Source organism: Pelodiscus sinensis, chromosome 2 (assembly GCF_049634645.1).
Source record: "Pelodiscus sinensis isolate JC-2024 chromosome 2, ASM4963464v1, whole genome shotgun sequence".
Taxonomy (NCBI): Eukaryota; Metazoa; Chordata; order Testudines; family Trionychidae; genus Pelodiscus; species Pelodiscus sinensis.
The window spans coordinates 65,466,822-65,492,974 of NC_134712.1; the positions used below are offsets into that span (position 1 = coordinate 65,466,822).

At 40.7% G+C, this 26,153-nt stretch overlaps 1 protein-coding gene across 6 annotated transcripts in view; it reads right to left on the minus strand.

Moving 5' to 3' along the window:
• Positions 1-26,153, minus strand: part of RP1 (RP1 axonemal microtubule associated) — a 334,459-nt gene that overhangs the window by 294,593 nt on the left and 13,713 nt on the right. For 4 of the 6 annotated variants that reach the window (XM_075920698.1, XM_075920700.1, XM_075920696.1 and 1 more), the window contains one exon: positions 3,791-4,512. In XM_075920698.1, coding sequence (XP_075776813.1) covers positions 3,791-4,435 — 645 coding nt within the window. In that variant the 5' untranslated portion in view covers positions 4,436-4,512. Of the gene's footprint in view, positions 1-3,790; positions 4,513-14,920; positions 15,022-26,153 lie in introns of all 6 variants that reach the window. The other 2 variants (XM_075920699.1, XM_075920697.1) reach the window with 1 other exon arrangement.

Sequence of the window (26,153 nt, forward strand, 5' to 3'; positions counted from 1 at the left end):
GCCTAGGGAGGTTGTGGAATCTCCATCTCTGGAGATGTTTAAGAGCAGGTTGGATAGATATCTATCAGGGATGATCTAGACGGTGCTTGGTCCAGCCATGAGGGCAGGGGACTAGACTTGGTGATCTCTCAAGGTCCCTTCCAGTTCTAGCATTCTACGAAATCACATCTTCACCATATGGAAGGTGAAAGATGCAAATTCACCCTGCATGGGTTTTCAGCTGAGCTGAGTGTGATTCCCCTTTCAGTTATACTGGTGTAATTCAGAAGAAAATCCATTTTATTTAATGAAGTTACTGCTCATAGGAGAATCAGGCCTGTTGTTTCTGCCATGTTCAGCCTTTGTGGGCTAGGATTGGATGGGTGATTTATAAGATGCAAAATAACCGTATTTGAGGTTTTACATCCATAATTCACGCATGATGGACAACATACTGTTAAATGTTGCGTATAGCAATTGCATACTTTGAACATTAAAAATATAGAGAGCTAGAGCTAAAAATCAAGGTTACTTAGTTTATGGCATTAAGAGCTTTTCTCAGCAATGTGGTTGTCATCCAGGAAATCTGATTTAGAATTTTGAGTATAAATGTTTTGCTCCTACATTAGCAATTACATTGTCAGGGAATCACAAAATGTAAGTTTGGAAGGGACTTCAACAAACAGAATCAAGTAAACCTTCATCATCCCTGACAGGTGTTTGTCTAACCCCTTCTTTAAAACCTCTAATAACAGGGATTCCAATATCTCCCTTGGAAGTCTATGCCAGTATTTGAGTATCTTTACTGCTACACAGGTCTTTCACAATACATGACCTAAATCTTCCTTGCTGTACATTTAGCCCATTACTCTTTCTCTTACCTGCAAGAGTCATGGAGAATAACACTCCTTATAACAACCCTTAACATATCTGAAGACTGCTCAGGTCCCCTGGTCAGTCATCTGTTCTAAATATTAAATATACCCAGTTTCTTTTAACCTTTCCTCATAATCAAATTTCTAGACCTTTTATCATTTTCCTTGCTCTCTTCTGTACTCTCTCCAATTCATTCCCATCTTTCTCAAAGTGTAGCAACCAAAACTGGGAAAACTGATTCAAATGAGGTCTCACAAGTGTCAAGGATAGGAAGACAATTACCTTCCACGTCTTACATATGACACTTCTGTTGATACACCCCAGAATTATATTAGCCTTTTTTGCAATTTTATCACCCAATTTTGTTGCCCATTTGTATCTGCGATCCACTATAATCCCCAGATCATTGCCAGCACTTCTATTGCCTTGTCGGTTCTCCCCTATTCTATTCTTGTGAATTACAAGCAGTCCCCGACTTACGCGGATCCGACTTATGTCAGATCCGCACTTATGAACGAGGCTTTCTTGCCCCGGAGCTCACAGGCAGCAATCCGCCACCTCGACCTCCGGGGCGAGAAAAGCTGCTCCCGGTGCCCCTGGTCTGCTAGAGACAGTCTCCAGCAGACCAGGGGCACCGTGAGCGAAGCCGCAGCAGCGGCGGGTTCCCGCGCTTCTGAGGCTTTGCTCTGCCCCAGGGTCCGGCAACAAAAGCCTGGTCTGCTGGGGTGGGGGGGCACACTAGCTGCGCCCCCCCCCCCCAGCAGACCAGGGACACGGGGAGCAAAGCCGCAGTGGCAGCGGGGTGCCGCTCCTCTGAGGCTTTGCTCTGGCAAAGCCTCAGAAACGCGGGAACCTGCCGCTGCTGTGGCTTCGCTCACGGTGCCCCTGGTCTGCTGGAGACGGTCTCCAGCAGACCAGGGGCACCGGGAGCGAAGCCCCAGCCGCGGCGCCATCCCGCGCCTCTGAGGCTTTGCCAGAGCAAAGCCTCAGAGGCGCGGCACCCCGCTGCCACTGCGGCTTTGCTCCCCGTGTCCCTGGTCTGCTGGGGGGGGGCGCAGCTAGTGTGCCTCCCCCCCCCCCCCCCCCCCAGCAGACCAGGCTTTTGTTGTGGACCCTGGGGCAGAGCAGCTGGGGCGCTGCCGGTTGGTCCCACAGCGCCCGCTCTGGGCACTACTGGACCAACCCGGCAGTACCCGAGCTGCTCTGCCCCAGGCGTCCTGATTCAGCTGCTGCTGGTCAGTTTCAGCAGCGGCTGAATCAGGATGCCTGGGGCAGAGCAGCTGGGGTGCTGCTGGGTTGGTCCAGTAGTGCCGAGGAGCGGTGCTACTGGAGCAACCCAGCAGCACCCCAGCTGCTCTGCCCCAGGCGTCCCCAAGTCAGCTGCTGCTGAAACTGACCAGCGCTGACTACAGGAAGCCTGAGGCAGAGTTGCTCTGCCCCAGGCTTCCTGGAATCAGCCCCTGATCAGTTTCAGCAGCAGCTGACTTGGGGATGCTTGGGGTTCTTAAGTTGAATCCGTATGTAAGTCAGAACTGGCGGTCAGTTTCAGCAGCGGCTGAATCTGGACGCCAGTTCCGACTTACATACAGATTCATCTTAAGAACAAACCTACAGTCCCTATCTTGTACGTAACCCGGGGACTGCCTGTAGTCTATTTAATTTCAGATCAATTTATCAAGGTTATGTTGAATTCTAATCCTATCTTCCAAAGATGTTGGAACTCCTCACAAACCGGATGGATCTGCAAATTTTATAAGCATACTCTCCACTTCATTATTCAAGTCATTAATATTTCGGACCCAGAACAAATGCATGTAGTACCCCTTACTACAGTCATCTTCCCAGTTTGACAGCAAACCATTAATAACTACTCTGAAAGTCTGATTTTCAACAAGTTGTGCACACGCCTTACAGTAATTTAATCTAGACAACATTCTCTTATGTGGGACTGTGTCAAAAGCCTTACTAAAATCAACCTATGTCACACCTACAGCTTCTTCCGTCTACTCCCATCCACTAGGGTAGGAAGCCTGTCAAAGAAGGAAATTAGGTGGAACTGGCATGATTTCATCTTGACAAAATCATGTGGTTACCAATTATATCATTATTATCTTCTAGATGGTTATAAACTGATTATTTAATAATTTATTCTAGAATCTTCCTAGCTATTGAAGTTAAGGTGATTGGTGTGTAATTTCTTTAGTCCTTTTTTGTTTCCCTTTTAAAGATAGGTAACATGTTTGCCTTTCTCCATTACTCTGGGACCTCATAGTTCTCTGGGAGTTCTTAAAGATAATTGATAATGGTTCTCTGATTCTTCAGCTAGTTTCTTAAGTACCCTATGCTGAACTTAGGCTCTGCCAACTTGAATACATCATAGTGAAGATGCTCAACTTCTATGGGATGGGTAAGTTCAGGAATTTGTTCTGCTGCATTAATGAACCAACATCACTTAAGAGATTAGAAGCAGAGTACCAAAGAAGCTCTGCTTAATGTATGTGCTAATTGTGGTGCAGGGTTATGGAAGGGTAACATGAGATTGGATGAGTGGACATATTTGAAGGCAAAAATGAGAAAGGACTAGAAAAGCATCTTGTTCAGGAAATGCAGTCATTAGAGGACACAGAGAAGGAAGTGGTTTAAGAGAAGACTGGTGGACTTCCATGGAAATCTAGAATTAAAATTCCCTCATTTCAGTTACTATAGACCTAAGATGAGTGTACATGCTTCAGCAAAACTAACAAACTTTTTTGAAGGTCAATAGCTGTACAGAGACAGGTCCAAAAGGAAGGCAGCAGATGGTCAGGGCATAGGGGACCTTAAATTGATCAGAGTGGTAGCCAGCCATAAAAACCCAACCTAATCATTTGATTTCACTGGTAATATTAAAGTAAACATTCTGAAAAGCATATCTGATGCCACTGTTTATTCTCACCTTCCTGCCATCAGTAGTGTATAACTTCACAACTGGATACTGCATTAACTCACTTATGTAATCCAGAAAGGTTTCAAAATTTTGCATGTGCTTCTTATCCAGAACTATTGTGCACCTGTTTCTTATGTCACCATTTTTGAAAACAAGCAGCTTTTTAGGGCTTCTAATTTTGACTGCTCTGTCTTCCTGAACAATGCCATCTTCTTTCTCCCTGGCTAACCGCACAGCTCGGCGATGAGCACTAACAGGTCTGCTGATCTGCCAGGGCAATGGTTTCTTACTGGCCCGTTCCAAATTGATGGGCTTGATTTTCTTCTGATGGGAACAAATATAAGACTTTCCATCTTCAAGGTCCTCCAGGTTGGTGATGCTGTGTATCCCGCGCGGTGTACTAATATTCCTCACCCCAAATGGTATTGGGACTCTTTTGGACAAGTTATCCAGCAAGGCATCAAATGTTTTGAAAGATCGATTATTAATGACCATTTTGATCCCATTAAACTGAGGGTCTCCACTCTTATAGAAACAGATTCGTTTGGCCACAACAGGTTCAGTGACATTAAAGTGGCGAGTAGATAAGGTCTGTTCACTCTCTGAGGAGTTTGGCTGAAGCATTGAGTAATTGGTGGATGGCGTCTCACTCATTTTGACTGCAGTCTGGAAGCAGGAGGAGACGGATGTAAAAATTTTCTCACAAGTGCAGTAACAATGTAGTCCTCATTCTGAAAGATGCAAAAGGCAAATGTGTAAGAAAAATCTTGCCAAAAATCACTGACTTAAATGGGTCCAAACTGTTATCTCTAAATTCCACAAAAACACCAGTGCTGTAGGATTAAGTTAGCGTAGCTTTACTTTCAAATACTCTCAGAACTCTCCAATATAATTTCATCTCTTATCGTTTTGGTACAACAGCACTTTCTTTAGAACAAGGCACTTTGTCAGACTCGAATAGTAATTAGAGGCTTTCTTTTTTTAAGGATGAATGTAATAACATTTCACACATGAAGTATTAGAAAAATCTACATGGGGAGGGGAGAGTTTATACAGAGAAGTGAGCCATAATTCAGTCAAAGGTAAACAGAAACTGAAAGGCAATAAATTTTATTTTGATCTCAAATGTATATGTTTTACACCAGTGCAACTCCATTGCAGAGATGCTACTATCCCTGATTTACTGCACTTTCATTGACATCAGTTTAATGTTTTAAGTCATGTTTTGGTGGTTATAGTTAACAGTCTACTTTATAAATTGTGACAGGCCATTTGATTTTCTATTGTAAGCTTTGCCTTTCATGATACATAACTCAACCATTTCAATATTTGCATTTGTGCCGATTGAAATCTTGTTGGTCAAATGTGAAATTATTTTTTCCTAGGAGAAAAAGGCTTAAATTAGTGTAATCCTTGATAAAGACAAAGCCATTTCCAGTGCCTTTAATTAAAAATGGCAGTTTTCAGTCACTAAAACTTTAGAATGAGCTTTACAATTCTGGTAATCTAAGCAATATTCTATTTCTGAGAGCAATGTAAACAAGGGACTGTTCCCCTTGTGCATCATCCACATGTCCTTGCTCTACACTCAGTTAATTGAGTTACAATCCCTTAATAACAGTATTTTATTCTAATAGTTGGCTCGCCCTGGCCACAACATACACTGGAAAAAACACTGGAAAAAACCTGGTTTATAAACTAATCAGCCTGAAGAAAAGATCTCTCTACCAAAACCAATGTCCTTTTCAAACACACTTTTCACAAAAAGGTATATATCACATTTGTGGACTCATTTGTTTTCTAAAAATAAAATAAAATAAAAACCTAAATGAAATTCTGACTGTGCCATTTGGAGGCAGATGGCAGATTGAATGGAAGAACATGCTACCTCCTTCAGCTATTAAACATTTTTCTTAATGAAACGGGGAAAAGTGCCCTGTTTTAAAGAAAATATTTCACCAGTTACATACTGTAAATCAGGCCCATTCATCAGCTGCCTCAAACTAGATTGCAGTATCCAACAGCAGGCACCCAAGTTTGAAAATATTGGTATTCAAATTCAAAGCTGTTGCAGGCTTCATAAAAATCTGATCAGGAGAGTCTGATGCAATTTTTAAATTAAAATGTTCTTACTGATTCTGCAGGCCCTGTGTTTCCCTGTTTAGGGCAGCACGGAGGGAGGCGGGGAAGCAAGCGAGGGTCTTAAATAGAGGATGTGATGCAGCTAACATTAGATGCTTTCCTGATGCTTGCCAATATCATTTCATGGGTGGCAGAGTAATTAAGGCTGGCAATGTAACTGGGGAGTAGCCATTTTATAAACCGTGCATTCCTATGAACACAGGAACTTTTTCAGGGGAAATGCTCTTGGGAGTTAACATTGCTCATAGTAGCATAAGCTTTGCCCCTCTGGCTTGCAGGAAAAAATGCACATACAACAAGACACTCAGGGGCAGCATGGCTCATAGGCATCCCCCAATAACCCCACTACCTCACCCCACTCAACCAGCGCACACAAGCTCAGGTTACTATTCCACCACATGTGGAATAGAAGACTTGATAAATGGATGAAAGTGTCATGGCAGCATGTTGGTCTCAGGTTATACTGAGTGGGTTTTACCTCCTCACTCTCTCTGCATACCACTTCCATAAAGTAAAATTATTTGGGTTGAGGGGATTTTGCCCCAATCTCTTAACTATTAAAACAACTACAAAATTAATTCAGGTGGCAGTATTTCTTTTGAAGTTTCCAAAGGCTACTCACAACAGCTTTTAAAATATGCTGTTTTGACATCATTACAAGTTGATACAGAAATTCTTAGGAAAATTACTGTTTTGGAAACTGATCAGGGTCTTCAATAGAAATAACGTTTATACCTAGACACTAGAAATGTATAATCCAAAAACAACCACAAATTAAAGCATAAAGACAAATACCAATAATCAACTTATGAAGTAATTACACACACAGAAGAGTAATTGACTAGCAGATCAGATCTTCTCTCATGAAATGTAAAAATACTACAATAATTATCATATATTCCAAAGTACTTTAGAACTGAATCATTATTGCATTCAGTATATTGCATGTTTTTAGTTTGTACATGTGTTAGCAATCAAAGCTAATAAAAAATGTTTAGACAATAACAGAAGGGTTTTTATGCATCTTACACAATTTCAAAAAGTGGATAATCAACATATTGTATAAGACCTTATTTCACATCAGAGGTCATAGTTTTACCACTATAATATTTTCATTGTAGCTTAGTTTAGAGTTTTTAATAGTTTGAAAATGTTCCATGTGACTTGTTATGTAACAGTTGCCTTTGTATAACCACAAATTTCTGTTTATATCATATACATCTCCATTTTATAAATAATGCTACTCTGCTAAAAGACAAAACAGAACTCTGGCCCTTTGTTTTCACAGTCAACACCTCTTTCAATTTAAGAATCTACACCACTGTTTCTATGCTTTAAAGGGAGAGATTAAATTTAAGCAGTATATTCAAAGCTAGAGAAAGTAACCATTTTCACAGTAGTTAATTTTTGTATTATAACATTTAATACTACTCACCCACAGTTGCAGCCTATGTAAATAAAAGGATAATCATCTTGTTTTCAAAGATTTATATTATTGTAGGTACAATTGACCATGCTATATGAAATGAACATCTTCAGTCTTATCCTAAGGAAGCCTTGCTATAAAAACATCACAATCAATTTGCTTAATCTGGGCTAATGCTAATCCATGACTGGGTTTATCTGAGGTAGTCATTGGTCAAAGCAGACAATCTAGCATTTCACTCAGCAAGTCCACTCACTATTTTTTTATTCCCTTTGTTGTTATAATATTTATTTCTAATGTGAATTTTCTTACCCACATCCATATCCCTAGCAATCCTGTTACAGACTCAGAAGTCAAAGATGGAAAAATCTCCTAGGTAATTCACTCCATCTCCCTGGCAGTATTCCCTCCCAAGTATATTTTTCTAGTTTTTAGCTGTAAATGTCCTCAGAGATTCAGATTCCACCACTTACCTTGGGAGACCCTACCACACTCTTACAGATCTCAGTGTATGGAAGTTTTCCCCAACATTCATTGTCTCTCTTAATTGTGTACAGTTGTCAAATGATCAAATCTCCTTTTCTTTGTGCTTCAAGGCAACTGGGCTGAATGTTTATAATCTGGTTACTTATCATTCAGCTTTTGTACTGTAAATAATTCCATGGTTTTCTTCCCCACAGCATTCTTCCCTCATAAACACTTTCCAGACCAGTACAGACTGCATCCATAAAGAGTTCTGCTGTTCCAGAATCGACATTATAAAACTGACTGAACTTCTATTTTGTTTCTGCAGATGCTGAAGGATTACGTTGTGTTGTGGCTTCACTATTCCATGATTTGATTTTGTTTTAAAAAGAAACTATTGTGCCCCCAGATGGTAACTGTTCCATCTAATTACTACCAAAGGTATAATCTGATTTGAAGCTTCTTTACTTAATCGGGCTACAGTAAGCTTTCCATACTAGCTCAGTGGGGTAGCTACAAGAAAGGCTGCTCCTAGATAGCATTATTAAATATCACAGTTATTTTTTCAGAGTGGCATTTTCTTCCTATGCTATACATTCAATGTTTAAACAAGTATTAAATACTGTTTCAGACTTGCTTATCCCACCTTATACAATACATACCCACAGACATGGTTTGCTTGTATTGCAGACTCATTTCAGCAATAAATACTCATTTCTTAACTTAAACAACTTTACTAAAATAATCATTTAAGTCTCAAATAGATGTTAATGAGTGTAATTGTACTGATCACCTTTCCAGGCAACATTCTGTTATTTACACTTGGCTCTTTCCCACAATAGTTTATAGTAGCTTCTGGTTTATTAAAATCTATTTCTCAATATATAGTCAATATGTGAGCACTCATAAGTAGTAAATAATTTTCTGATGGGTCTAAATTGAAGGGTAGCCTTGAAATTGTGATAGAGTTGACTTCCTTTTAAATCTAATCACCTAAAATCTAGTGTAGTCTTACTTTGGATGATGATCACTTCAGCCAACAAGCTGCATCTGTGTATCACTGGAATTTGAGACTCATGAGATTAAACTCCTGTGCCTCTGGTGAAGATAAACAAGTGTCTTTGATTGACACTGTAGAGGAGCCTTCAATTGGTAAGACTCACAAAGCTTTCCTCATGACAGCCACAAGCTAAAGGATTCATTACTTCCCTTTCTGTACCACAACCACTACATGAAAGAAAGCAAAAGAGACCCTAGTTCCAGCCCCACAATTCCCTCACCTCAAGAGAAGCTCCCATCAGTGACCAGAATTTGGCCCTTCATATTTGAAAAATTGGTATACTATTTTTGCGCAATATTTGTAAAAAAAAAATGTAGTAATACAAAATTAGTCCCTGAAAAGTTAGACAACGTAGCAGTGATTAAAGAGTGTATTTAGAGGTAACATTACAATTTTCTGAATAGCTATAATGCTCTCTTCTACATTACATTGTCTTCATGCCTGACTGGGAAATTTCTTCAACCTGAGTATTGCACCCATATTGATCTCCAACTTTCTTCAAAGGAGCCATGATCTGGCTGAAAAAGATTTGTATTAGGCTACAGTTTTGCCTTTAGTGTTTAAAAAATCCTGTGCTTTGTATTTAAAAATCTTATTTGGTTCTTGGTATATACAAACATTACTGTTATTTAGCACTCATAAAGGACCACAGACACTGTATTTTACAAAATAAATACAAAGTCCATGCCCCTAAATGCCTACAATCTAAATTTAGATTAGGACATCAGGAAAGATAAATAACAAACACAGAAAGCCCTAAACATGTGGAAGAGTGAACTGGGACAAGGATGAATAAAGTGTCCAGCCACTGCAATGATGAGGGCAGATAGATTAGATAAACAGACAGACACCTGGTGATTTGAAAGAATAGGGTAGGCATATAGAGTTACATAATAGTTTGGCTAGTACATAAAGTTATATTTTATGGCTCCTCATAGAAAGCATAATTTATTAAGGTTGTCCAATAGTTCTTTTATAAGACTGAATACCTGTCACATTTTAATCATGTGAGCTAAAATTTTCCAGGCCTCGGCCAAAATGTTCAGCCATTTCTAAGAACAAGGGTAGGTAAAAATACATTGTTTTTACCTATATTAGAGAATTCTGCTAACATTTTATCTGCAAAGCTCTAATGCACCTATTCTTTAGAGCAGTGACTTAAGGGGGATGCCTTAGGGTGAGGGATGCTGTTTGCAACTTGTATGAGAACATGCCCCAATTTGGCCATATTACAGGCCTTTGAAAAACTGCAGGATCAGTAAAGATGCACTAGTGGGTTTTTTAGTAGCTACACACCCTGAAGATTTTGTACACAGTGAGCATGCTCCAGCCTGGGGCTGACCAAGAAGTTCCCTGTCATTGCAATTCTGGGCAGCTGCAGGCTGTGCTGGGTCTGGCTCCAGGATCCTGAAACGAGAAACAGGGAACCTGTCCCTCCTGTGAGCTCAGTGAATGCCCAGGAAGCTCAGGCAATGTGGAGGAAGAAGCTGTCTAGTTTGAATGCAGAGGAACAAAACACAGACCTGTGAAGGGGAAGGAGGACAAGAAGCCTGGGGAAGTGCAAACTGGGACTGAAGTGTGACAGGGAAGAGAAGGAAACTCAGCCTTGGGAGCAGAGGCTCAGACTGTGACCTGCTGTACAAGGAGACTGGGACTGGTTGCCAGGGGAGGAATTGCAACCGACTGGGCAAAGAGTCTGGGATCAAGAGCTGAGGAGGGAAATGGAACTGAAAGCCGCTCAGTTGGAATGGGGAGGAGACTGAGATCCGTTGAGGAGCTGGCGTGGGGAGTGCAGTTGGCTGGGCAAAGAGACTGGAATTGGGAATCAGTAGGAGCAGGGAAAGAGGGAGCAAGGAAGGGAGACTAATGGAGTCTAAATGGTATTATTATAAAGGTGGGTGCAAAAATTGTTGAACACCATATTCAACTAGTAGCTATCACGGCTTTGCTGTGAAGTGGGGAGGGTGCCTCACACAGGTGCTGCATGGGCCAAGCTCTGTTCAGTGGTTTCATCAATAACTTGGATAGTGGATTGGAAAGTAGGCTTATTGTATTTTCAAAATTACACCCTGCTGGGAGGGATTGCAAGCATTTTGGAGGACGAGATTAGAATTCAAAATGACCATAACATATTGGAGAATGGCTCTGAACCAAACAAGATGAAAGACCTATGCAAAGTACTATGTGCAGAAGGAAAATGCAAATGCACAGCTGCAAAAAGGGCAATGACTGGCTGGGGAGTTATATTGCCAAAAAGAATCTGGGGATCATAAATTGAATGGATCAATAATGTGACATAGCGAATATCATTCTGAGATTTATTAACAGGGAGGTCATACGTAAGACATGGGATATAAGTGTCCTGCTCTGCTTGGTATTGGTGAGGCCTCAGCTGGAGTACTGCCTCCACTTGTGGGTACCCCACTGTAGGAAAGATGTGGACAAACTGTAGAGAGTCCAGAGAATAACAAAAACGATAAAGTCTTTGAAAACCTGTCTTATGAGGAAAGGTTAACAAACTGGGCATATTTAGTGTTGACAAAAGAAGACTGATAGGACAGGAGTCATGCAGATAACAGTCTTCAAGTATATAAAGGACTGTTAAAAAGAGGTTGGTGAACAACTGTTCTCAATATCCACTGAAGGTAGGAAATGTGGGAATGGGCTTAGTCTGAAGCAAGTGAGGTTTAAGTTAGATATTAGGAAAAATCCTTTCTAAATGTAAAGGTACTGAAGTTCCATAATAAGCTTCTGTGGGAGATTGTGAAATAGGCTTCAGATGAGGTCTGTCTGCATAAGTGGCTGGACCTGATGACTTCTTGAAGTTCCTCCCAGCCCTATATTTCTATGATTCCACAGTGTCAGGAAGGAACTGGGACTAGCTAGGTAAAGAGACTGGAGACAGAGAGGTGGAGAGACTCTGGCTATTTCTAGACTGCAGGCTTCTTTTGGAAGAAGCTTTTCCAGAAGAGATCTTCCAAAAAAAACTTCTTCTGAAAAGAGAGCATCCACACTGCGAAAGCACATAGAAAAAGCGAACTGCTTTTTCGACAGATAGCATCCACACTGAATGGACACTATCTTGTATGTAAGCTGCGGTTACTATGGGCGGAATGGCCACCAATGCACCTCTTTCCTCTTCTGGTGAAAGAACTCCCTCTTCCCCATCCACACATGCCTTTTCCCAAAAGAGCTCTAAGTTGCAGGTTACATTATTTGCCGGTATCATTAAGTGTCTAGAATATTAGTTGATTACTTCCATCACAAGAACATTACATTATGTGGCATGCTTAATGATATCTGACCACTGAGACCTGAAGTAATGGGAAAGTAGCTCAGATACAGTTCTGTATATGAACCTTGCATGCTGCCTTTCTTCAGCATCTTTGGCTCAAGCCCAGTAGTCCATGGAGCACAAGAAGCATGCACACTCAGCCCTGGTCTACACTAGGGAGTAATTTCAAAATAACTCCCCTTATTTTGAAATAACAAGCTGAGCAAACACACTTCCAAGCCTGTTATTTCGAAATAAGGGGCTGGTTAGTTCAAAATCTGTACTCCTGCTTTCCTTGGGGAATAAGCTTATTTCAAAATAGTTATTTCCGGCGTTATTATTTTGAAATAAACCATTTTGAAATAATTTCCTAATGTAGATATACCCTCAGAGAACAAGAAGTGGTGTGCCCATCCTATAAAATTTCAGTCGCACATGCAGCAGTTATAAAGTGGAGCTTGTTTGAACTGCTGCACAGAAGTCTGTTAATAAGTCTCTTTTTTGATCAGGTGTTTCTGTGAAGTAAATGTAATCATTATCAAATGAACTGACAACATCACAACTGAAAGGATAGCAAATACACAGGAGGATAGAAACAAACTACAAAGTGCCATAGAAAATAAGAGCAATGGTTCCACAGGTACTTTGGGAACATTTGGAAATAAAAAATGTTAAGTCATGTTACCAGAGAGAAGAAACAAAGAGAAAGATGTAAAATATTGCTGCTCCATATTTCTAATGAGACCATTCTGTGTTTACTGGTATTTGATGTTTCATATCAGAGTACTACCATTATGTTGCTGTAGGGCAGTTCCTGACTTCAGCTCTGGTCCTTCATTTGCAAGAGAAGGTAAAGGTCAGGTGACACTTGGAACTCCCGCATAGGTACTCAACAGAAAGCACAGCAGACTGAGCTAATGCCCACAGAAGTCAATGGGAGACTTTCTACTGACTCCAGTGGAGCATTATGTCAGGGCCCAACTTCCCACAGCGAGTGGCAGCCATTCTTCTAAGAACTGCCAGTGGAAGAGAAGAAAGCAAATGTTTTAGAACCAGGGTCCAACTTTCAGCTTTGTTTTCATTCTGTGGAAGTCGGAGCAGTGAGTCAACACTTAATTCCCTCTGAAGGCCTCAGGGATGCTGAGGATTCAGGCTGACCCACCTCCCCGTCTATCAAGAGCAGCATTGTTAAGAACAAGAAGCAGAGTCTAAAAAAGAAATAAATCCGCCATATTGACACTGGCACTATTCTGCTGTGTCATGGAGATCCTCAGGTGCTCCTGGAGCCAGAACTAGAGCTCACTGAAGTCAATGAAAAAGTCTCCAGTCAGCATCAGTAGTCCTTGGATTGGACCCAGAGGCCCAAAAAGTGTGGTGTGTCAAGGCAATTTCTGAAGTTGTACAATGTTGATGCATTATTCCTTCTTCTTTACAGCATTTGTCATTTCAGCCAGGAAAAAAGACCTTGTAAATCTTGATTACACATTAAAATATTAATGTATGGCCTGACACCCCTAATCTACTTTATAGGTCCTAAGTTATTCTCAGCATCATAGAATTGAAATTGATGTCTAAGTTTAACAAAATGGGATCAATCATTCTGCCCTTTTCAATGACATTTCCTATCTTTTTAAACAGATAACTAGCATCCCAGGTTGAGAAACATATGCAGCCCTTTTTATCACAAGTCAGAATGGGGTCAGAGGTGTGTGTGACGTGGCTCTCCCTGACTGGCCATCCTAGGCCCCTGGAATGATGCTCTTTGTTTTGTTTGAGCCATCTGGGGCAACAGTTAACAGCTGATTATTTTTATCACTTAGATATGAGTTACTTCTTTAAAATGGGCAGTTGCTACAGCAGTTATTGCCATTGGCCCTCTGACCCAGGCAAATGCTGATAGCATGCCTTACATTTCCAAGTCCCTTCAACCTCTAACACCTCTGGTTTTTTTAATTGGAGTGTTCAGTAAGGTATGGAATTAGGAAATGGTTATCAAGTTGAAAAGGAAATTATCGCATTAGCAGCAGGGGCTTGGGTTAAGTTTCTCTGAAATGTGCCCAGCCTGTTTACATCCTTTCCAGTAAAGCCTTCCAAAAATGTGCCATTATTAATATGTTACTTCTGATAAGATTGAGACATTGAGTTCGCATTGCATTTTGATGTCTGATCTCCATTCACTTTTTATCAAGTTCATCCTCACACACATTTGTCAAGAAAAATTTGACTGCCAACAACTGGAGACCCAGACGTGAGAAAAAAGGGGAAAATGTCACTGGAGAGGGGGGAAAATGGGTAGTTAGAATGGGCTCAGTATAATCAGCTTTGAAAGCTGCTCCTTTGGCTGTGTTCAGCTGTTTGCCCACAAAATCTGGCCAACGTGGACCCAAATCTGAATTTCTCTCTAAATTCCCATCACGGGCTCTTGGTGCAAAATCCTGGCCTCAGTAAAGTCAGTGGGAGCTCTCTTGGGCCACATCTACACTAAAGCCACTGCAGTGACACAGCTATATCACTGCAGTTCTGCCTCCTTCCCAAGAGGCAGTGCTAGATCGACACAAGAATCTTTCCATTGACAGCTGCAGGGAAAGCGCTGGCCTTCTCCACTCTACTTTCAGGTCATGTGCAACTGAAACAACTGGCTTTCCTCAGCCAGCTTCAGGGAAGCATCTGCCTTTGCACTGCAATTACATTATCCAATGCAGTGATACAACATCAATGTCTACAAAATGTCTCTTGATCAAAACTGTTAACGTAAATTCAACAGACACATACTTGGCTGGGTGGAATGGTCCTATCTTTCCATACAAGCCATCCACTAAACTCTAGTGTTGTGATCCTAAGATGTCTGTGGGTCTCACATTCTCTCTCACAATCTGTCAAATACATAAAGTAGGTTACTTTTATCCTCTGCTGAGCTTCTCTCTTTATGATTTAAATCAGTTTCTTCACCTAAATAATAGTGTATGTGTCTTAGCTCAAGCATTACACTGAGTCATAAGAATTGTGTTATTAGACCAGCTACTCACTTTAATTTTGGGTCAGAGTTCATAAGGAACCACTTTCTTCCTATTAAGGATTTGCTATGAGGTTTGTATTCTCCACTGAATATTAATCACATTTAAGTCATACTTTAAGGCAGGGCTACTCACCATGCGGCCCCTGAACCACATGCAGCCCACAACCTGTTTGTTTGCAGCCTGAAGTGCAGTTTGGATTTAAGAAGGCTCGACACATGGCTCGCAGGTGGGAGCCAAAACAAAAAAGAAGTTAATATAATGGTCTTCTATTGATATGTGTTTTAGTAGTTAAATTCCTGTCATTACTCATTAAAAGTGCTGTTATGTGTGTGGAAATTGGGTAAATATTGCATTTTATTAATATCAGCAGAACTGACATATGGGACCTGCGTGTTGTGTAGTCTTGCCTTAATCTTTGTATTCATGCCCATCAGTGTGAAAGAAGCTATCTGCATAAATATTTGAACATATATGCAACCACACTTAAGTTGCAGTCCTCGGCATGTGCTGTGAGTATCATTGTGGCCCCTGGGGCTTCCAAAGTTGAGTAGCTGTGCTTTAAGGTTTCATTGCACCTCATGATGCAATATTTGATCTTTACCTAAATTTCTTGGTGTCTCATAAATCTTTAAATCATTTTGCATACAAGCCATTGACTCTTTCAGAGAGGCTGGTTAGATTTTAGAAGAAAGGACTACAAACACAGGACATAAGCTCCTGTAACCAATTTACTTTGTGGCCTTGGGCAAGTCACTTATCCTCTGTTTGACTCCATCTATTTATCTGTAAATGGGGGTATGGATATTTGCCTCTCTCCTTCAAAGGAATATTGTTCAGCTTAATTAACATCTGGAAAATGTTTCAGACTGTGAATGACAAGTAGCTATAATGGAAAATATGGGTCTTTTGGCACCCCTGCAGGACAACCCCAAATTCTGCTACGCCCTGCCTCAGTTGTATCCCAAACCAGACAGTAATAACCAGGTGTTCAGTGTTATTTCCCTGCTGAGGTAGGCAGCTCACAAAGGCACTATGACCAGAGAGCTAAACAGAGGCAGCTGAGCCACCCAGTGTGGAAAGGGACGAGGAGTGGTGCTAACCAGAAGTCAGAGCAAGAAACTCTGGGGAAATATAAGGGCTAAGCTCATTGTCAGTTCAAAAAAAATGCAAACCTGCTTATAAAACTGCATGCAAATAATGGAGCTGGAGACTTTTACTAAATGGGTGTCTCCTAAATTAAATCATAGCTTCCACAATAAAACCCCAGCTTCAAGTCAGTGACCTATGTTTAAACAAGAGCCTCCGATGAATTTCCTTTCTACCTGTGACTCAATGACTGAAGTATCCACACATGCACACATTTTATATATATATATATATATATATATATATATATATATATATATATGCACATGCATGCACAGACACAGTTTCCCCCATTATTTTATGCCCTTTCCAATATACTGTTTACTCACCACACCTATGTACTATCTATTGTGAAAGCTATTTTTTTAAAATCCTTTCCATTTTGTTTGGTGGAGGGAGGAGTTGTACTCCAGAGTGACCCATACCTGGCTGGCAGTAATGCACGTTTTAATGGCGTATTGGTCATAAATATTTGTATGAGGTTTTAAAATGAACAGATTAGGAAGAAAGAAATTCAAATACTATATTTTTTTCTATTAATTTATTCAGAGTGTATTTCTGTGCTGGTATTTCTGGCATCCTGCCAGTTTCTCAGTTCAGGATAGCAGTAAAACATGGCACATGACAGATAAAGGATCAAAGACATCTGCTTGAGGACAGAAAAAGTAATGCCAGTGTCTTCCAATCCAACAATACTAGGCTTCAAAGACACATCATATTTCTGATAATCACCATAGCTAAAACAAAGCCCTCACATATCCTCTTCTCACTGCAGAGTTTCATACAGATGATCACATTAAATAGAAAATTATACACAAAAAAAACTTCACAATTTTAATTAAAGATACAAAATAAAATGATTACTGCTATTTACTTCTGTTTAGTAAGAATTACTACTGAAATTATTTGCATTCATTTTTCAAAATCAATTAGTAGAGCTTAATTACTTAAAGTAATAAAATATTAATAAGCAAAGAAAACTTCCATAAAAAGTAGATGGAATAAAACTATTGGTTCTATCCTTAAATAACAGTACCGTCAGAATGAGGTTTAAGAAAAATACTATGCAGGGCCATTGAGCCATTTAGAACTAGCCTGGATAAATATCAGACAATACAGGCAGTCCCCGGGTTACATGGATCCGACTTACATCAGATCCCTACTTACAAACGGGGTGAGGCAACCCCGCACTAGCTGCTTCCCCCCAGCAGACCAAGGAGATGCAAAGCTAGCGCCCCTCCCCAGCAGACCAGGGAGACGCAGAGTGGCTTTTCTCAGCAGACCTCATCTTGAGAATAAAGGACTGAGGGAAGTGAGGTGTGGGAGACTAAAACTGAGCTCTGGAGAAATGTTTGGCTAGAGTTTCCCCTACAATATGTACCAGTTCCAACTTACATACAAATTCAACTTAAGAACAAACCTACAGTCCCTATCTTGTACGTAACCCGGGGACTGCCTGTATACTGCAAGAAGAATCCTATGTAAACAAGATGCTGAATTAAGTGACCTACTAGAAATCTTCAATCTCTACCTTCTATGGACCTAATCCTGTGCTCCTTGCTAGACCTAAACTGTTTTCTTTACAGGTAAAATCTATTATCCATTTGTCAGTGTATGTGCAGTGTGCCCAGATACATGATGGCAGCACTGATGTCAATGGATGGAGTGGCAGAGTATGGAGTGGCAAAGTGAACGATGGCACAACAATAAACAGCAGCTGGAGCATGTGTTTGTTGAGCTGCATTTTAAGGACTTCACCCCAGAATGCTAGATTTGTGACTAGGAAACTTAAATACATATGTGTTTTCTAGTAGGCCAAGATTTTTATAATGCATTATTTGCCAAGGTCGTTATATCACATCATCACTACCCTGAGAGGTCATGACCTTGTGCAGTTTCTGCTCTAAACTTTTTTAGTATTAGAATTAATTTTTATGTCAGAATGGCCACATTAGGTCAGACCAATGGTCCATCTACCCCAGTATCCTGTCTTCTGATAGTGACTGTTGCAGAGGCTTCCAAGAGAATGAACAGAACAGGTAACATTTAATGATCCATCCCCTGTCACCCACTCCCAGCTTCCAGTGCACAGAGAACAGGGACACTATCTCTGCCCTTCCTGGCTAATAGCCATTCCTGGCCCCCTCTTCCATTAGCATATCTAATTCCTTTTTGAGCCCTGTTATAGTCTTGGTCTACACAATATCCCTTGCAAAAAGTTCCAAGGGTGACTGAATTGTGTGAAGAAATACATCTTTTTGTTTGTTTTAAACTCGTTGCCTATTAATTTCAGTGGGTGACCCCCTTGGTTACATGAAGGGGTAAATAGCACTTCCTTATTCATTTTCTCTACATTGATCCAGATTTTATGGGACTCTGTGAGTATGTCTACACCTCAGCATTATGTCGAAATAACAGATGTTATGCCAAAATAATGTATTGTGTATCTACACAGCAATTCCGTTATTTTGAAATAAATTCAAAATAATGGGCTTCTGACTTCTACAAACCTCGGTGTATGAGGAGAAAGGGAAGTTAGAGGAAGAGTGCTCTATTTCAAAATAAGTGTTGTGTAGGCGTGCCCAAATTCAAAATAAGCTATTTCGACTTAAGCTATGCAATTAGTGTAGCTCAAGTTGTGTAGCTTATTTTGAGATTAGCCATGCTGTGTAGACGTACCCTATCACAGTCTCTCTTAGTCATCTCTTTTTCAAGATTGGCAAAACCCACTTCAGATAATGAGCTAGAGAGAAATAACAGAAATCCAGTATTTTATAACAGAAAAAGGAGAAAAAAGATACCTGTCAATTGCCTCGTTAGCACCAGCTGTATAATTGATGGGTACCTTTTTTTCCTGTCATAAAATAATAGATTTCTGTTATTCCTCTCCAGCTCGTTATCTGAAGAATATGAGATATATAGTATCATGAGCTTTCGTGGGCAAAACCCACTTCTTCAGATAATGAGCTGGAGAGGAATAACAGAAATATATATATTTGTTTGTCTCAGAGGGGTAGCCCTGTTAGTTTACAACTTTAAAAATGAGTACTTCTGTGGCATCCTAGAAACTTTCTCACTCTTGTACGTCTACTACTAAAACCACGTGGGTCACTAAATAACGTCATGCAGACAGCTGTTACAACAGTACTAGATCTTTGTCCAGCAATAGAAGCTAATCGTAGATCAATTGGAGGTATCCATTGAAAACATACTGGAAGAAGCAAAGACTTCAGTCCAAAAGTCGACTAATGAAGGTACTTATATAGAAACTATAAGTGAAGAGAACAAAAAGTGTTTGTTAAGCCAAATGAAATGTACACAGACTTGATTTTTACAAATCTACAATAGTGATTTCTGGATTCTACCCAATCTCCATGTAGCTTTCACAGATGCCTACCATATAAAACATCTGGAGTTAAGTGGAGTGAGGTATTACCAGCAATGGGGCTGCCATGTGATCAGGACAGAAAAAAGAATTCACAGCACAGAATATCATATGACGAACAAATGAAGATTTAACCTCAACTTCTCTCTCATCACTAGTAGTTTGACCCAATCTTCTTTCCTGTGATGAAAGAACTCAGAATCCATTTCTTGTTACTCCCAATCACAACAGCTACAGCTGAGCATTCTTTTTCCTCGTCAGATAGAATTTTGTGTTCTCAAAGAAGTTTCCTTCTACCTAATCGTGAGCTTATCATGAAGGACTGAAGTAATGGCCATATAAGAAGACCCAAAGAGATGTGCAAAATTACAACAAGAAAGCAAGAAAGATGTATATGTAATACTTCACAGAAGGCTTCAGTAGCCAACTTTAATTTCTGTGACAATTTTAAAACATGAGTTAAATGTAATAAAATGGTTGCAAAATATTTTCCAGTTCTCACTATTGTGCCACACAGCCCACCTTCGCCCTCAAGGTCTCAATCCTCGCTGGCCCCCACTTCTCTATATATTCAAACACACAAACCCTAATTTCAAACCCTGGGGAAAATACTGTTGGAAACATTATTTAGATGCAATAGCACTCTTTACAACACATCAGCAGTGTCTCTCACAAACATCTAGCTCCCAATTGGTGAAAAAGGCCTGGGGAATGGAGTTGCAGCTGGTGAAGAGGTATAACCAGACACTCGATCTTCCACTAAGAGGCAGCTGGAAAATAGAGCCCTATTTTTTTAAAAAAAAGGTCCTGGTCTCATTCACTTATTTTCAGCGCACAGGAAAACTGAATAATAATTATTGCCTTCTGATTTTGCTAAATTAATCACAAATTCATACTAATCAATTTTTCATTTAATTGTGCCTCTATATTGCAATATTTAAACCCATATCAAGCAAGAAGACTCAGATTTTCAGTCTATAATGCAATACAACAAAAGGAAGGATTGTTCTATTTTGGATTCAACAGCATTTTAATATGTGCTTTAAATCTGAGAGCAATGTATTGAAACCGGTAAGATGTATAGTTTAATACCTTAGAACACTGAACTATCAACACAGAAACATATTCTAATAGAAACTTACTTAAGCAAAGGCCTGTTTTTAAATTTAATTTAACCAGGGCAAACCAAGGGCATGCTTAAATAGATTTAAATCTGGTTTAAACTGATTTAGCTTAATTTGACCTAAATTAAGCTACCTCAATATAATTCATGTTTAAATACATTTGTACATGTCCACTCAGGGCTATGTACCATTTAACTATCCATATTTAAAAAGTGATTTAAAATGTAAGTGCAACTTCTGATCCACTGAAAACAGAACAATATTGAGCATTGAATACATGAAGTACTTCAATATTCTTTATTGATATTAATAAAGGATGGGATTCTCAAAGTACTCAGTGTTGGAATAACTCTGCTCCCTTTGTAGTCAGAGATTACTGTAATGGAAGAAAGTTGGGCCAATGCTCAACACTTGTAAAAATTTCAACATAACCCTCTCAATGGGTGTTATTTCTATATTAAACCACAGTTCTGAGACTGAACATATACTGAGATACTGTCAACTTTAAATCTGTCAGTTTAATAAAGAGCCACCTATCTTCAGCTGCTAACCCTGCCAATTTGGGGGGCTATATAATCCTAGGATCCAGTCCTACTAATGCTTTCAAACATGCTTAACTTTACTTCTCTGAGTAGCATAGTAAATTTAAGGCCTTAGGAAAGTGTTTGCAGATTTGGGGTCCTAATGAAAGGCATCCACCAACAATTGGTAATATTGAGTCAGGCTAAATAATCAGCTATGTAGAGGGAAACAACAAGGCCATTGACTATAAATGAAGTGTGATCACATAAAGTAACCACAGAATGTATCTTTTCTAAGCTTTTTCAAGTATGGTTCTTTTATGAGTTTCTGTAACAATACTAAGTAAAAATGTAAATAAGGTTTGGGGTTTTTTTTAAGTTAATAATGTCCCTTTAAGAAACTGATTCTGAATGTAACTCCTATGTAAATCCACATTCGTTAGGGCACTCTGAAGAAATGGTTTCAGGGAAGGCAAGGAAAGTGGTCATCTGACATCACTGGCAACTGCCTGGGGTTAATCCCCCATCATTCAGCCGAAGAACACTGTACAGGTTGCACCTCTCAAATCCAGGATTCTCTTGTTTGGTTGGCAACATCCATGGTCTAGCATGACCACAGATGTTCCTGGATGAGAGAGACCCATGGTAGGAGGGCCAGCAGCTGGGAGCCGGGTGCAACCCTGTGTGTCTGCTAGCAGCGAGGTCATGCGATTGAGAATGCCTGCCACCCGGCAGTGGGGCTGGGACCACAGCAGCCCAAGACAGGAAGCCTGACAGTGACAACATGATTGGGGATGCCTGCCGCTTAGCAACAGGGCCGGGGATGTGGCTGCAGCATCCCAAGAAGAGAAGCCAGCCGCAGCAGCTCGGCACAATCAGAGCAGCAGGGACCACATGTTGCCTGGCACCAGGGCTGGGGCTGCAGCAGCCCGACTGGGCAACATGCCGTTCAGCAATGGGCCTGGAGCTGCTTGTCTGACTGGCAGCAAAGCCGGTGCTGGGGCCGGCCCACAGACAGCCCAGCTGGGCAGAAGGAGCTGGCAGCAGGGAGGGGCTGCAGGCTGACGGCTAGTCTCAGGGGACCTCCTGTTGTCTGGCAAATTCCCTCTTCTGGGACCTATCAGGTCCCAACGGTGTCGGACAAGAGAGGTCCAACCTCCAGGGGCAGATGACTGTTTTGCAGGGTCCCGGGCAGCATAATTCAGCGGGGCCCCCCCTTTGCCACAGCGCATGCACAGTGATGCCATGCGCATGCGCAGTGACGCCACGGCGCATGCGCGGGGCTTTCTGAAGCGCGGGGCCCCGTTCGCCCTGCCCTATATCCGCCCCTGCCAAGCTCTATGTGCATCTGTTCTGAATGAATGCGTTGGAGGGCAAGGTAACAATAAAGAGGTCCATTCTCCCTTGAGAATAATCTCTGGAGAGGAATATGTTTCAATTCATAGAATTTCCTCCAAGTTGTTCCATAGCTACTCACACCACACACAATGTAGAAGTAGCTAAAGAATCAAATTTGTTCCCCAATGTCCAGATGTCTTGGTGGCCATGCAAAATTTAAGAGACATTTGGGCAGAGGCCTCTGCTGTCCAACAATCTGCTGGCCTTTGTAGGCAGTACATTTGCGGAAGCAGGACTTAACAACAGGTCCTATACTATTCTATTTAGGTATTTACATGGCCCGTCTCTATACAGCTCACAAATCTGAATAGAGTTGATCCTCATAGCAGCAGTGTGATAGGGCAATATCACCATTTCAGAGACAACAAGTTAAGTTACTTAGCAAAGGTTACATGGGAAGTCTGTGGCTCAGTGAGAACTAGACCCCACATTTCCAATATCCCAGTCAACTGTCCTATCCACTAGATCACCCCTTCTTTTCGCCACTTCTGCTATTAGAGAGGAAATTATTGCCAATTAATACATACAGACTCAGGCTTTCATTAGGGGAGATAGAAACCAAAACATTGTGGACCATTCTCTCTGACTCCTCTAAGGCCGTGTTTCTCAAACTGTGGGTCCCGACCCCCCGGGGGGGGGTCACGAGCAACTTATAGGGGGGGTTGTGTAACCCATGCACCTCAAGGTTACAGTTGCAGCAACTTAGAGTGGGGTCGCGAGCAACTTAGAGGAGGGAACACATTATCACAAAGTTTGAGAACCCCTGCACTAAGGAGTCAGAGAAAGGAAGAGATGCACCTAACTTCCCCCTTCTGTGGGAGCAGCCGCCTTTGACTGTGGAGACCTTGATGTGGACACAGGACCCCTAGAAAAGGTCAAAATAGTGCGGACTTACAATACACCCTCTGGACCGCCTTGCCTCAGAATCTGATTTAAATGTAGGTATGGGGGGAGATATGTTACAAAAAGTTTTTGCCATAAATGAAATAAAACTAGTTTTTGTAAAATCATCTCAGATAAGTTTACCAGCCAAGGTCAACCTACAAAAATCATTCAAGAATCATGACAGAACAATAGGGCTACTGCACAGAGTAAACAGGTAGGCACGAGGGTTGTACTTTTCTATCTCAGTAGATAAGCAGTTCTCCGAGACTTCAAATAAATCACTGGGAGCAGCTAGCGGAAAGAATGAGGCAGGGTAGATCTCCCTTCTTGTTTTTCTTAGCAGACTGCCACAGGGAAATACTTAGATGGTGAAGAATGCCTGTTTGCATAGAACAGACTGATATAAAAAAGAACCGACACACTGCTATAATCAGAGCACGTAAATTGTCTCTAAGCAATTAGATTATCTTATTGGGTTAGTGCTATTTTAGGCTTAATTTTGCTTTTTAGACTTAGACCTGCTCTTTAGAAAAACACAGTATGCACTGTGCCATGTCAGACATCTCTTTCTCATGCTATAGTGTATTCCCAGTGCAATTTTTTAACTAAAGATATAATCTTGAGCTCATTTGAATGCTCTTTTGCCATCTTGCACTTCAGAGCACAATCAGCATTAGGATTACCTCTCCAGGGCTCCTTGATGCTAATTCTTAACAGTTTTCTCCCTTCAGGAACATTTTCTAAGGAAGGGTTTAAAAAAAAAAAAAAAAAAAAAAAGGAAGCCTTGTATGGCCCAATGCAGTACTGGAAAATAATTCTTGCTTTAGAATTATTGCTTTAATATTTGTCAGTGTTGACTATTTTAAATTACAGGATTTCACTGGCTTTTGTCACAGTAGCAGACTTTAAATTCAAAGATTATTTCTACAGTGCTCGTATTTATTTAGACAGTAACTACTCTTGACAAATTGGTTTGATCTTTGTATAAAACCTTTTTATCCAGATGTGAATTAAGGCTACTATAACTGCAACTTATAGTAGCAGCAGAGGCAAGAAAACTAGATGACAAAGTGTTGTTTAATAGCATTAGGTTTGTAATATAAGAAACTGACACCTAAAACAGACTGTTATTCAATGCTATATAAATTGTTATTCTTGAGGACCATCTGTATGCCGATTTTCTAGAACAATCTGTTAAATATGAAATTTGGGTATGGGGAAAGAATGGAAAAATGTTTAAAGGCTACATGAAAATGTGGGGGTTACCAGAATCACAGACGTTAAAAACGCACAAAACTCATTCATCTTGTGCATCTCCCAATCACTGCATGACTGTTCATTAACAGTATGTTCCAGAGAGCTTTGTTTAGTCTTTTTCAAATGACGTTCATGATGGGAATTCCATTGTATCCCTTGGGAAGCTTTCCTATTGTGAAAACAACTCAGGAAATCCATCAATTCAGCTGATATTTCTTTTAGTTGAATTTCATCATATTACTTATCCCCTTGCCTTGGATTAATACACTGTTCTTCTAGCTCCTTGGTTCATACAACCCTGAAGTATCATATATCAATCAAGGCTCATTTATTATCTTGGATTTACCATAAGAAGCCTCTGTGTGAGCAATAGGCACCTGGACTACAATTATATTTACACCCACATCAAAATAACAGTATGAGTCATAACATCACATACCAACCTGGAAGGCCCCAATTAAAAGGTACAGTGCCAAAAGTGAAATTCCTGCAAGCTGTGTGGAAACTTTTTAAAGATGCCATAATATACACTCAACTTTAAATGTATACCCCCAAATTAAAAAACGTGAAAAGAAAACCAAAAAAGTGCCAGCATGGGAAACAACACAGAAAAAGAAGCAATAAGAAGCAAAAAAGGCATGGTTTAAAAAGTGGAAGTTAAATGCTAGTGAGAAAAATAGAAAGGAGCATGAACTCTGACAAACAAAGGATAAAAATAAAATCAGGAAGGCCAAAAAAGAATTTGAAGAACTGCTAGTCAAAAATTCGAAAAGTAATAGCAAAAAATAATGTTCAGTACATCAGAAGCAGGAAGCCTGCTAAGCAACCAGTGGATGATCAAGATGGTGAGGGAATACTCAGGGTCCAGGGCTGACCTTACCATGAGGCAAACTGAGGCAGACGCCTCAGGTGCCAGACTGGGGGGAGGAGGGCGCCACTAGGACCCAGAATGTAGAAAATTGTGTCTGCTGCTGGTGCATAGTATTCTCTCTGCTCTAGATGCACAGAGATGGTGGAGTGCTCTGCTGGAGGAAGGAGGGCACAAGAGATATAATAGGCAGGCAGGCGAAAAGGTGGCATGGGGGTGTCATTTGAGCTCCCTGCCTCAGGTGCCAAAATGTTGTGGACCTGCCCTGTCAGGGTCCATAATTTAATTGTGGAGAAACCAAATGAATTCTTTGCATCAGTCTTCACGGTGGGGATCTTAGGGAGATTCCAAAACCTGAGCAATTCTTTATAGGTGACAAATCGGAGGAAGTGACCAAGACTGAG